The 14,321-nt window shown below is 47.1% G+C and overlaps 1 protein-coding gene across 1 annotated transcript in view; it reads left to right on the top strand.

The window, feature by feature from the left end:
- Positions 1-14,321, top strand: part of C4H2orf92 (chromosome 4 C2orf92 homolog) — a 30,946-nt gene that overhangs the window by 383 nt on the left and 16,242 nt on the right. The window contains exons 2-4 of the mRNA XM_032899514.1: positions 3,532-3,594; positions 7,378-7,464; positions 9,234-9,317. Coding sequence (XP_032755405.1) covers positions 3,532-3,594; positions 7,378-7,464; positions 9,234-9,317 — 234 coding nt within the window. The remainder of the gene's footprint in view (positions 1-3,531; positions 3,595-7,377; positions 7,465-9,233; positions 9,318-14,321) is intronic.

Consider the following 14,321-nt stretch of genomic DNA (forward strand, 5'->3'; position numbering starts at 1 on the left):
GAGTTCAAGTCCAGCCTGGTCTACATAGTGAGGTTCAGGACAGCCAGGGCCACAAAAAGTTTACACTAATTATATACAACAGGTTAGGACATTTTCACACTTGTGTGTAATGTGTTTAAATTCACCTGTCACCTCTTGTTCCCATCTCACTCTCTCCCCGGGTCCCCTTCCTCACCCAAGTTAGTCCCACTTGTAATTTCATCTCTTTTAAAAGTAGCCCAGTGAGTTGCATTGCTCTGCTTCTAGCAGGATGGGGGAGTTGTCTGTAGAAGTGTGTCCTGTTAGTGGTTACACCACTGAAGAATATCTACTCCCTCCCCGAATCATTAACGTGTGTAAATCCTCAGGGAGTGGGGAGATCAAGAGACAGGGAGTCAGCTGGCATAAAGGGGAGGTTTTGTGCAGATAATCACGGCTGCTGTGTGTACACGTGTGTGATGGCTGTGTCATACCTGGGAGTCAGTATTCCACACACACCACGTCTTCCTCCTCCTCTTACATTCCTTTCTCCCTTCTGCAATGTCCCCTGCAGCCTGGAAGGTATGGTCTAGATGTCCCATGTATATCTGGGGATTCCAACCTCACTCACTCTTGTCTCTTGGATCAGCTGTGAATTTCTGTAGCTACCACTGCTCGATACAAGAAGAGGGCTGACAGAAGCAGCTGGCAGTGCTAATCTATGGACACAGTTACTTGACGGGTATGTCCTGACTGTTGAGCAGGGTAGTAGCTTCTGTACCAGAGTCTATGACCTCCCAACCATAGGCTTAAGGTACCAGACATGAATTCTCTCTTAAAGTGGGCCTCAGATCCAATTAGAAGCTGGTTGGTTCCCTCCTATAACAGACTTGCCACCGTTGTACCAGTGGGTATATTTTGCCTGGCTAGTTGATAGTGTGATGTATAGAAACCACATCTTAGTAAGACTTGGTGACGGGACCTGGAGAGATGGCTCCTTGGTTAAGAGGACTTATTGCTTGTGCATCAACCCCAGGTTTGATTTCCAGTACCCACGTGGCTACTCACAATAATCCATCACTTCAGTTCCAGGGGATCTGACACATGCACACAGCAGACTTACCTGCATGCAGTCAAAACATTCGGACACATAAGATAAAGACAGTGACAATTTCTCCCCAGCAGCCTAAATGGCGCCTTCTAACACTTTGAGCATCATGGGCAGTGGGGGGCGCTTCCGGTTTAGCTCAGCTTGATTCTTGATTTCTCTGTCTTGCTACCAGAACATGTGATATCTTCAGTAATAAGGTCTTACCATCATTGCTGGGCAACCAACAGCAGCGACAACTTTCTGTATTGTCTATTATTTTTGTGTTTCAAATACAGTGTCCATCTCTATGTATCACCTCTACTGTGCTGGATACATTCCAAGACCCAGTGGCCACTCGAGCCTGTGCACAGTACCAAAGCCCACTGTGTTTTCTCTCATATGCATGTATGCTGTCTCTCCTAGTTAACTGTTATTTATTACTCATGATGGCCATAACTTCTGCTGTCTGGGATATAATACCAAACAGGCACTAAATTTATTTGCCTTCTTTATGGTTCCATGGATAGAAGATCCGTTTTAAATTTGTACACTTCTCTCTGTAGCCTTGATGAAATTGGGGGACCTCTTGCTCCACCCTGCCTTCAACGGGAGCCATTGCTTTGTCCAGTGTATCTACACTGTGTTGGCTGCCTTCCCTTTGTCCCAAAGCCGTCTAAGGCACCATGTTGCAGATGCTATGGTGTCACAGGGCTTGTGTTCAGTCCCTGGTCTCCAGTCCCTGGTCTCCTGCCTCCCCCCACCCCCTATTTATTTATTATTTGTTGAGTGCATGTGTGGAGGTCAGAGGACAACTGAAGGGAGGTCAGTTCTTTCCTGTGGGCCCCAGGGATCAAGCCCAGGCCATCAGGCTTGAAGGCAAGTTTCTTCTTTACCCACGATAGTGCTTAGTGTCCCTTGAAAGTGTCCCCCTGAACAGCAAGCCATGTGACAGAAGTATGAAGAAGGATTGGTGGGAAGGGGAGGGGCTGGCCAGACAGAAATGGGGTGGAGGACTGAAGGAGAAGGAGATGGGGCCAGACACGTGTGGAGGGGGGAGAGGGGGGAAGGTGAGGGGGGGGAGAGAGAGACAGGGAAGGGGAGGGAGGGGAGGGGAGAGGGAGGGAGGGGGAGAGAGAAGGAGGGGGAGGGGTCAGAGGGAGAGGGAGAGGGAGAGGAGGGAGGGGGGTGGGGGGGGAGGAAGGGTAGTTCTTTTTTTTTTTTTTTTTTTTTTTTTTAGAGTAGTAGTTCTAATGTGCCAGGTTGGCTTGCACCTGCAGACAGAGACACAGCTGTTGCTAGGTAGCTGTTGGGCGGAGCCCAGAGGAATTGCCAATGCCCACTTGAGCCATCTTTTAAGCCTGCTTGCTCTATTAATAAAGGCCCAAATTCCGAGTAGTGATGCAGTCCATTTAAACAGGGCAGAGAAAAGAAATGAAGCACGCCTTTTTAAGTGGCAAGACAAATGTTCTTGACTAGAAGAAGAATGTTGCGTTTGATAAGATGTACAGTTGGGATGGGCTGAAATCAGACCTTGAACACGGATGGACAGATGGGCTTTACTACTAACTGGCAGTCTCTGCTCCAGAGGGAATTTTCTATTCATGCAATTGGAGAAAGCAAACTGTTGGTCTGGCCCACAAATGTTGTATTTACTGGCTATGAAAGAGTGTGTCCGTGTGTTCTCGGTTGTTTGTTGCAGGGTGGTATAAAGTTAGCAGGATATGTAAATGTTGGCTCCCTCACCTGCCCCTATACAGAAAGGCAAGCTGCCTTGGGGGAGGTCCTGTAGCCCCCAAAGCCAACTGGATGAGTAAGGAGTGTGATTTTTTGTATAATAAAAGCTGGTGGCTGAAACTGGGGCAGGAGGATGGACAGAATGACCAGGCGGGAACAGACAGAGGAGGACAGAAGGGAAACTCGAACTGAACAGGGGGGAGGGGAGAGAGAGAGTCATGTGGAGACAGGCAACTTTGGAGAAATCAGTTCAAGTTAGATGGGCTAAGAGACTGCCCCAGCAAACAGGTCAATAGTTTATAATATACAGAAGTCTCTATGTCTTTATTATTAAGCCACAATCAGGACCCCCAAAGGTCCCACAGTAGCAAACAAAATTAGTGCCTGTTTAGTATTATACCCCAGACAGCAAAAGTTATGGCCACCAAGCATAAAGAACAGTACCATGGCAAGATAGTCCCTGAACATATGAGAGAAAGCACTTGGTACTGTGCACAGGCTCAGGCGTCCACTGGGGTCTTAGAATGTATCCTGCATGTAGAGGTGACATAGAGAAGAAAGTCATTTATGTCTGGATTTTTGACCCAGGGCTGTGAAGTCCAAGCTGGCCTTGAGCTTGCTCTAGAGGCAAGGTTGGCCAAGAACTCCTGGTCCTGCCCCCACTTACCCCGAAAATACTAGGATCACAGGTGTGCACCGTGATGCTTGCCTGAAAGATGGAATCACAGAGGATCTTGTTTCTCCTGCAGGTGTGGAGAACGAGTTTTCCTCAAGTTCAAAGCATCTCGAAGAAGATATGGCTAAACTATTTGGTAAGTAGTTGCCTGTGAAACCTGAGGCTGGGTTTGAAGAAGTCGCCTCTTCCAAGTGGTTTGGGTAGGAGGGAAGGGGAGTATTCTGCCTTGTGGCTAAGAATCAGTTCCTCTAAGCACCAAGGTACCCCAGAATTAATCAAATGGGGCGATAAACCAAACCTTGGTAAGATCTCTGCTTCTCAAAATGGGGTCAGACTGCCATCCGGAAGATCACTGAAGCCATGACCACCTCAGCCTACCGTACCACTCCTGCCTGGATGCTTTCAGTTTAGTAGACAGCATGAGGCCCCAGGCTGAGCTGGGACCCACACAGGGGGACGTTAATAGACACTTCTCCATATCCTCGGTATTAGATTCAGTGGAGGGGCGTTTTTATAGAGCTACAGGTCAAATCCAGAGCCTACCGTTGAGCTGCAGCCCCAGTCCTGTAAAGTTTATGTGTTTGTTGTTTTTTTGCGTTGAGGCAGGGTCTCCCTGTGTAGCCATGGTTGCCCTCCCACTCAGAGACCCACCTGCCTCTGCCTTCCGGTTGCTGGGATTGGAAGTGTGCATCACCAGACCCAGAAAGTTAATCTGGGAGACTCCGGGCTCAGAACGGGCTGGTCCTCTACAGGTCAGGGGAGCAGAGGCAGAGGGACAGTTCTGACTCACAGTGGTCTGCAGAGGAAGCACGGGATGACAGAGACGCACAGTGGAGGCTCTTCCTGCTTCCTGTGGGCAACCCTTCCTGGCAGGACCCACCTCATGCAGCCTGAGGTCTGCACAGCCTTGGGCTGGAGTCCTGCCTGCATGGACACCAGATTTTTCCTTTTCTCCTTAACCCAACCCTGGCTTTGCTGTTCTTTATAGACATGTTATACTGTCTCCTAATGTGATACAGAGAATGGTTTCCTCTGTTAGGGCATCTCAGTTTAAAGCCAGTTGCTTTGAGATCATCTGGTCCTTCGCTGATAGTTGTGTCTCTATGCAGAATGGCTGCTGCAGCTCCAGACATTGCATCCAGACACCCTGCTTTCCAGATAGGAAGTCAGAGCTCATCATTTTAAATTTTAAAATTTAATTTTTTCCTTCTTTTTTTTTTCGGAGCTTTAAGCTTGCTAGGCAAGTGCTCTTTTAAATCCCCAACCCCAATTTAATTTTTTTTTAAAAATTTATTTATTTTTTATATGTGAGTACACTGTAGCTGTTTTCAGACACATCAGAAGAGGGCATTGGATCCCATTACAGATGGTTGTGAGCCACCATGTGGTTACTGGGAATTGAACTAGGGACTTCTGGAAGAGCAGTCAGTGCTCTTAACCACGGAGCCATCTCTCCAGCCCAAAAATTTAAATTTTTTATTCAAGCTGGGCATGGTGGCCCACATCTTTAAAACCTGTTCTTAGGAAGCAGAGGGAGGCTGATTGTGTGTTCTGGGCCAGTCTGGTCTACAAAGACCAACTAAGGGTATATAGCGAGACCCTGTGTCTCCAAAATATATAAGATTATATAAAATATACAAAATTAATAAAATTTTCTGTCTAGAGAAGCAGCACTCTTCCTGGGTCTCAGTTGTCTTTTGAGGACCTCTGTGTGTTGTGTGGCCTCGATTTATCTATCAGGGAGGATGGGATAGGAAGTTTTCTTTGAGGATGTAGATGTTTGCACCCTTTGAGGCTTCAACCAGGGACTAGATGCAGAAAGAGGACGGCAGCTTGGGATGGAAAAGCGTAGACTCTGTGACAGAGAGCCCATTTTCCTGTCCTGTGTGAATGACACCTTTGATTCTTGTGTGGTACACCCCTTTTCCATCCTGACCCCCATAGTTCACAGAGCAGAGTGCTGACTGCTCATCCTATGCTCAGTGCCTTACGGACCCTGTTACACACAGTTTGCACAAAAGTCCCCTGAGTTAAAAGCTTCCCCATCCTACCAGTGAGGGCACCAAAATCCAAGAGGTGAAGCTGTTTGCCGAGATCATGTCCTCACTGGGGTTTGATTTTGTACCTATTGGCCCCTAAATCATAGCGAGCTTCACAATGTCAAATAAGGGGAAAGGATAACAGCGTAGGTTGTTGGTTCATGAAAAGGGTTGGCATGTAACTGCATTCAGGGATGAGGTTTATTAGGGGAAAGGGCTGCCAGACCACGAGAGGGCCTGGATTCAGGAGAGTGTTAGAAAGGAACAGTACAGCACATTAAATCCAGCACAGGGGTTGGGGATTTGGCTTAGTGGTAGAGCGCTTGCCTAGCAAGCGCAAGGCCCTGGGTTCGATCCCCAGCTCCGAAAAAAAAGAATAGAAAAAAAATAAATAAAAAAAATAAATCCAGCACAACTGGGCCTTAGGAGTAGAGGCATCACCATTAAAACCTCCAGGGTTTAATAAGAGTGTGTGTTAGTTCCTTTTTAGTTGGCTGTGATAAAACACGGGACCTACTTAGGGACGAAAGGGGCTCATTTTGGCTTCTGGCTCCTGAGGGATAGAGTTACTAATGGCAGAAGGGCATAGCAGTAGAATAGGAAGCTGGCTGACCACATTTGTGTTCACAAACAGGAAGGAGGGACACACACATTCGCATGCACGCACGCATACACCACACGTGCATTCTCATGCACACACAGTCACACAAGCACACACATGTGCACACAGGCACACATTTGCACACACACAAGCCCACACACGAACACAAACATGTACACACACACACGCGCATGCACACAGGCTCTCACATACATATGCACACAAGCCCACACCTGCACACACACATACATACAGGCACACACACACACACACACACACACACACACACGATTGAATAGAAAGTGGGGTGAGGTTATAAATCCTCAGAATGTGTTCCCAGTGATAAACTTCCTCTAGCAAGGATGTACCTCCTAACAGTCTTATAATCTCCCCCAAAGAGCATCACTAACTGAGAACCAGATGTTCAAACACACAAGCCCATGGGAGGCATTGCTCTCTTAGACCACTGCAGAGGGATAGCTTAAAATGAGAGATAGTCATCAGGATAGGGTGGGGGGAGGCCCAGAGGAGAGTCTCCAGAGAAATTCTTTCCATAAAGGAATCTGCTTTTCACATCACTTCACGTGTGTGTGTGTGTGCGTGTGCATGTGTGCATGTGTGAGTGGCATGTGTGTGTGTGTGTGTGTGTGTGTGTGTGTGTGTGTGTGTGTGTGTGTGATTTAGTCTGCTCTAACCTACACCTCAGGAGCATGGAGGAGGCAGGTCTTGGGTAGAACTGTTCATTAGTTGCTATAAAAACCATACACAGCATGTGATACACAACTTAACTCTTGGTCCCAGGGCAGAGCTGAAGAGGATGAAGTTTGAGGAGATTGGAAACAGGTGACCTGTTTCTTCAGGCTGTGGGCTTTGGCTGCTTAGAGTAACTATTATCTTAAAGGAGCAGGCCCTTGACCTAACAGTGGGAGAGGCAACAACGTCTCAAGTGAAGGAAAGATGTGAGTCTTGTAGACATAAGAAAGAGGCTTTGCTTATGTGTGGGGCAGCTTGGGAATGGACTCAGGGAATCGAGACCCATAGGTTGAGAAACTGAGATGTTCCTGCCCCCTGTGCTTCGTAGGTGGTGGGTGTTCTCTGCCCGGGATATCTGGGGCAATCACGATTCTGTAGTTAGGATGGCATCTTAGAGCAGAGCATCCTGCCTTCACTGAGTTTGACTTCTCATTCATTCACACATCCGTGCACACGCGAGGTAGGCGCAGAACGAGGCACGCCGCTCTTACATCCGGTGCTAACGATGTCGCTTGCTTCTCCTCAGATGAGATCGTGCTGCAGGTGTTTCCCAGCACTTTAGATGGTACAAGCACGGCTGGCAGACTGATCACGGGGAGAGACGTGAATGAAAGCAAGTATATGTCAAGGGGCTCAAAGCGCACGCGTTCTTACGGGCTGTGTGGTAGTGGGTGTGCTTGTCCTGTGACTTGGGCGGCCTGGAAACCAGCTATCGGTGGGGGCGTTTCCAAACTGAGATGCGGAGAAAGAGGATGGGGAACCCTTATCGTAACCTTCTTCATCTATGGATTAAAGTATGGCTGTGCCTGTTTTATTTGGGGGAGGGGGATCCTCCTCGGGGTCAGGCAGCTTCTGTCCCTACAGATGTTCAGAGGGTGGGATCACTGTTCCTGGTAACAAGCTTGGTATAGTGTTAGAACCTTCTTCTCACCCACCCTTCATAGTTTATTGCCCAGGAGTTGCTAGGACTGTGCCCAGGGGTGCAGTCTTCTCACCTCCTCATCACCCCCTCCTGCCTCAGCCATGGTGAAACTATTTACTCAGGGCCACACAGCTGATTTCTCCATTAACACCCGAACTCCAGTGCTTATGCTAAGAGAAAACATCTGGCCGCATGCACAGACCAAAGCAACATAATTTGACTTAGGGTGCCCGTGAGCCCTAAATCATGCGAATAGCAGAGAAGGCCGTCTCCATTAAGAAATATTGAGAGTGGGTTATTACTTAGCAAAATATAGCAGAAATATGTGCCGTGTTGAGATTGCACTAGAAAGTAAAGCAGGTTTGTATCTAACGATCCTGCCGATGCCTTTCACAGGCCACTCAATAAAGGCACACGCGTGAATATTTCCGTCGCATAATCTGTCCAGCTTGCTCCAGGCCAGTTTTACCTGTCCCCTTAGTTGACACAATAGGGCGTGCTTTCAGCAAAGTGCTTAAGCATTAGATGTATTGGGTCCTAATGACTCCCTCACTGGCTCATTAGTGGAGAACTGTCCCTTTGTCATTTTGATTTTTTATTGGCTTAAAGCAGCCCTGCTTGGCATCTTTTGGCATCTGCCACCCAGGCCCTTCTACCAGTTTTCTCGGGTTAGAGCCGGTGTGTGCGCACACATCAGTCAGAGGCTCGTGCCTGTTGTCTGTGAAGAAACGGTGGAGATGGCCTCTGCCAGGCTGAGTGCTGGAACCTCAGGCTCTGTGTTTTCACACACATCTGTTTGTTCCGTGTGCGGGTGCATGCATTTGCTGTGGTGTGCGCGTGGAAGTCGGGAGTTGGTCCTCTCCTTCCACCGTGTGGTCCCAGGGATTGAACTCATCAAGCTTGGCCAGAAGTGCCCTGCCCTGCCAAACCACCTTGTGTGCTCAAACTTTAGACACTTGCAGATACTTCATAGATGAAGAGAGCACGGGGTCACAGTGACGGTTACTTCTCCACTTTGCAGAATCAGCTTTACGTGGGCCTCTGGGCATGCATGTGAGGGATTATCTTAATTTTGGCAATTGATGTGGGTGGGACCATTTTCTGGGTTGGGGATGCTGGGCTGTATGAGGTGGGGAAACTGAATGCAGTGTACAAAGCATGCATGCGTGCATCTCTCATTGCTTGGTGAGCATGGATGTGATGTCACCAGCCAACATCCTACTCCCACCTCTGTGTCTTTTACACCATAATAGACTGCATCCTTTTGGAAGCACGAGCCAACATAAACTCTTTCTCCCTAAAGTTGCTTTCGCCAGAGTAATTTTTTCACAGCACTGAGAGACTAAGACACCAGTTGTGCTGTTCCTATGGGAGTACCTTGCAGAGGAGTGGGGCCTTAGAGGGACGAGGTGTAGATTTGAGGAAAGATTTAACCACAGCTGGTGTTTGTTTTCCCATAGCCTATCTCCACCATAATGGGGTCAGCGATTCTGTGTTGGCATCAAGTTCATATCAGCAAGATGACTACTTGGATAAGATATTTGGTAAGTTACCTCCTTCTGTGAAAGTTTTAGCTTGTATTTGAAGAAGTCTCCTGCTTGTCTTTGTCTCTGAAGTAACTCCTTGGCTGTCTCTGAGGTAACATTTTGACTGTCTCTGAGGTAACACTTTGGCTGTCTCTGAGGTAACTCCTTGGCTGTCTCTGAGGTAACTCCTTGGCTGTCTCTGAGGTAACACTTTGGCTGTCTCTGAGGTAACTCCTTGGCTGTCTCTGAGGTAACTCCTTGGCTGTATCTGAGGTAACTCTGTGGCTGTCTCTGAGGTAACACTGTGGCTGTCTGAGGTAACTCCCTGGCTGTCTCCGAGGTAACTTGCTCTACTCCTTCAAAGGGAAGTTAAGCATGTTGCCTTGTGGCTAGAATCTGTTCCTCTAACTATTGGAGTCCCAAGAAAATAAGCAGAGAGTGGAATATAAACATTGAGAAAGAACCCTGCTTCTCAGAGCAGGTGAGAATAGCTTGGGTGACTGGAACAGGCTGACCTGCCTAAATGTCACACCCTGGGGTGTGTGGGAAGACCTTTGCTTTAGGACTTCTGACAGCCCTCCAGAGCTGCTTCAGCATTCTCTCTGAAACTCTTACTCAGTTTTTGAGAAAGGTGAAGGTCCAGATGTAATTTGACAAGGTAGGAGAGCTCCAGGAACCTGTTCTTTTGCCAAAACATCACAAGAGCTGACAAGAGCTGTCTTTTTTTCTTTTCTGTTTTAGAAGCTCTTATTTTTAATCTTTGTATTTTCTCTGAAGGGCCTAAAGTTTGACATATAAAATAAAATCTCACTTCCATTATTCAAACCTATTTAATCTTTAACATTTATATAAACTAGATATATTAACAGAGCATTATCATGTGGGTGTTATTTTTTTATTTTTAAAATTTTTCATACAATATATTTTAATCATATTCTCTCCCCTTTCCTAATTATTTCTAGATCCCAACTTTCTATCCACCCAACTTTATGCTCTTTTTTTCTCTTAAAAAAAAACAAACCAAACTAACACACACACACACACACACACACACACACACACGGTGTCTATTTCATATTGGCCAACTACTCTTGAGCCTGGGGCCTGCTCTGTGGTATGATTGATATACCCAATGTCACTCCATTGAAGAAAATGGATCCCCTCCTCCTCTGAGCAGCTATCAGTTGCAAATAGCTTCTTGGTCAGGGATAGGATTTTGCAACAATTTCTCTGTGCTGGGATTTTGTCTGGTTTGAACCTGTACATGTCTGTACATGTGTGCAGTCACAGACTCTCTGAGTTCATAAGAACACCACGCTGTGTCTTGGAGTCTTCTATCCCCCCTACCCACCTGTAATAACCATTTCTCCTCTTCTACACAGCTCCCTGAGCTTTGGGGAGAGTGGGTTTGATAAAGACACCGCATTTAGAGCGGAGTGCTTAAAGGTCTCTCACTGCCCAGCTGTAGGTCACTGTGTTCATTACCATCTGTTGCAAGAAGAAGCTTACTGAGCCAAAGACACGGCTCAGCGATGGAGAGCAGTGGACGCTCTTCTAGAGGACCTGGGCTCAATTTCAGTACCACCCTGTGGCTCACAAACGTCTTTAACTCTAGTCCCAGAATATCCAACACCATTTTCTGGCCTCAGGGGGTACCAGGAGTGCACAAGGGGCACAGACATTCAAGTAGGCAAGACACTTATACACGTACATTAAACATTAAGAAATCGGGGTTGGGGATTTAGGTCAGTGGTAGAGCACTTACCTAGCAAGCAAGGCCCTGGATTCAGCTCTCAGCTCCAAGAAAAAAAAGTTTCAAAAAAAAATTAAGAAACCTTTAAAAAAGAAGCTGCTTCTCTGGTGGTGGTGGTGGGGGAGGGGGAAGGTGACACACAGGACTATGTGTGTAGCAATACCTCACAAGGGGCCATTTTGTTGCTATGCTTGATTAGTGGTGTATCAGTATTAGCTTTCCCCTAGGGCCATGGTTCTAAACCTTCCTAGTTGTGTGACCCTTTAATACAGATCCTTATGTTGTGGTGACCCACAACCATAAAGTTGTTCTTGTTACCACTTCATAACTGTCATTTTGCTACTGTTATATATTGTAATCTAAATATCTGTGTTTTCTGATGGTCTTAGGTGACCTGTGCAAAGGTCATTCAACTAACCCCCAGGGGTCATGACCCACAGGTTGAGAACCACTGCTCTAGAGCCATGAGCTATCTAATCTCAGATTCTTGGCCTCATTAGCAGTATTAGTTATGAGCTCCAATTTATGGACTGGTCCTTAAACCCAGTTTTTTTTGTTTTGTTTTGTTTTTTAAAGTTGGTTACTCCCATAACCTTTGTGACACTATTGCATTAGGGGTATGTCTTGTGGGCAGGTCGATAATGTAGCCTTCAGGGTTCACAGATAGGTGAGATCGATGATGACTTTTTGCTCTGGTAAGGTGTATAGCACCTTCCAACTCTATGAATGTCAGCCCGTAGGGGTGAAGCTTCTGCTTGAGCAACAGCTCGATTTTTTGGTGTTAACTCCACAAGTATGTGGTGTCTTCAGCAATGGGGTCTCACCAACAGGTCGAGGAGGGTAACCAACAGCCACAGTCAATAGCTTGTAATGTTCTTGGGGAAAGCCTGTGGGCCGATAAGTCAAAAAGATGCAACCCGCTCCTATACTGGCGTTTACCTGGTAGCATACCGTGAGTAGTTGCTATACTCTCACTATATGGTATGGACTTACTGTATAATGGGGAGGGTTGCATTAAGAATTGTTGAGAGGAGACTTATCAAATTCCTACAGTGCTTGAAGAAGAGGCTGCCAGGATCATTGAAGGGCTAAGGAGGCATGAGTGCACTGTACAATGAAGTTCTCCGGGCTGCAGAGGCTTCCAGACTACTCTGTTGAGGAACTTACAGAGGTGGGGCTGGAGAGATGGCTGGCTCAGCAATTTACAGCATGTACTGACTGCTCTCTCTGAGGACCTGAGTTTCATTCCTACTGTCCATATCAGGTAGCTCAAATACACCTGTAACTGCAGCGCCATGAGGATCCAAGTCTTCTGGCTTCTGTGGGCACCTGCTCTCACGTGCAAAACACACACACACACACACACACACACACACACACACACACACACCCCTCTACTCTAGAGAAAGAAAGAAAGAAAGAAAGATGCTGTGCAGGGTGAGCAGTTAAAAGTGCATGTGACACAATTGTGATGATCTGTGTTCAGTCCCAGAACACAGACTGCAGGGCTATCCTCCGACCTCTCCACTTGTCCCCTCGACAGGTGTGCCTGCGCTCACACACATGACATGTAAAGAATAAGCCTTTTTTCTTCTTTTGGGGTGAGGACACCTTGGTCAGGCTACTGGCTGACCTCAGAGGTTGTAAAACAGAGGCAGGACCCACACTTACTAAGGGATACACATCGTACAATAGTTTGACAAAATTGCAATGTGTAGTCCTAGCCCTTAACTAGCAAGCAGGGATCAGCAGTCCCTGAGAAGTGGGAGGATAATATTTCAAGAGTTAGCAAAATACAACCCCTTGGATGCTCACCTTAAAAATCAAATTACAAAGCATACAGAGAAACAAGCATGTAAGATTCATTCATAGGAAAAGGGAATTTGACAGATCCCCTCCCTAGGGAGGCCTGTCTGCTGAAAGCATCAGACCTGTTTACTTAGAGGTGGCTTCGATCAGGTTCAATGAGTAAAGGAGACCACCCAGAAAGAAGAAAACTAGAAAAGCAATATATGAACAGAAAGAGAATATTGATTAAGAGGAATGAAAACCATTACTCCTCCCCTGTAACGACATCTTGGGAGACTGAGACAGGGCTTGAAGGATAGAGGGGGACACACACAGTGAGCTGGGCACAGGGTGTGTGTGTGTGTGTGTGTGTGTGTGTGTGTGTGTGTGTGTGTGTGTGTGTAAGTTCCAGAGGTGGGTGGGGAGGAAGGGAGGGAAGGAGGGAAAGGAAGAGAAAAGAAAGGAGCCTAGGAAAGCTATGAATTAAAAAAAAAAAAAAAAACAGCTGGGCAGTGGTGATGCACACCTTTAATCCCAGCACTCAGGAGGCAGAGGCAGGGGAATCTCTGTGAGTTCCAGGCCAGCCTGGTCTACAGAGTGAGTTCCAGGGCAGCCAGGTCTGTATAGAGAAACCCTGTCTCAAAAAGCAAGCAAACAAACAAACAAAAAACAATAGAAATGAAAACTCTCTAGAAGTGTTCACCAGCCGTTCTGAATAGACAGAAGCTGGGTCAACAGTCTTGAAGATAAGACCCTAAAATTATCCGCTCTGAAGAGTAGAAAGGCAAACAGTAGTAAGTAGATGCAGCATAAGGACCCGACAGGGCACCATCAACTGTACTAGGTTGCAAAGCAGGAGATTTCAGAGAGAGAGAGAGGACAGCTGGGCGTAGTGGTGCGTGTCATCATCAATCCTAGTGCTCAGAAAGCACAGACCAGTGGATCTGGCCAAACTGCCCAGACCTGGTGAAAGGCAGAAGCAGCCGAGCAGGTGCCAAGCAGGCTCCCTGGTGTCGGTTTAGTCTTCCCGACCCCCTGTGAGCTCAGGTTCATTGAGTCCGTGGGTTGTCTGAGCAATATTTTTTTTTTTTTCTGGAGCTGGGGACCGAACCCAGGGCCTTGCGCTTCCTAGGCAAGCGCTCTACCACTGAGCTAAATCCCCAACCCCCCCCAATATTTTTAAGAGACTTAAAAGTGGTGCTTCTGAAAGGTTATAGTGAGGACTTGCTGATTTCATTGCAAATCTGAGGGCTCATCTCTGGCGTCCGTCATGAGCTCCTGCTCCATCAAGAGATGATGCCAAAATAAACAGCACATGTTTTCTCTTACACAGGAGTGTTAGCTTTTAAGCTTTAGATATGTGTGTTTCAATTCAAATAACCACAGAGGTTATGTACCTAGTAAGGGATCAGTGAGGGTTGAGAGCGGGGGCGGGGGCAGGAGCAGGGACTGGGAGGCGGGAGTGGAGGCCAGAGGTCTTC

The sequence above is a fragment of the Rattus rattus genome, chromosome 4 (assembly GCF_011064425.1).
Source record: "Rattus rattus isolate New Zealand chromosome 4, Rrattus_CSIRO_v1, whole genome shotgun sequence".
Taxonomy (NCBI): domain Eukaryota; kingdom Metazoa; phylum Chordata; class Mammalia; order Rodentia; family Muridae; genus Rattus; species Rattus rattus.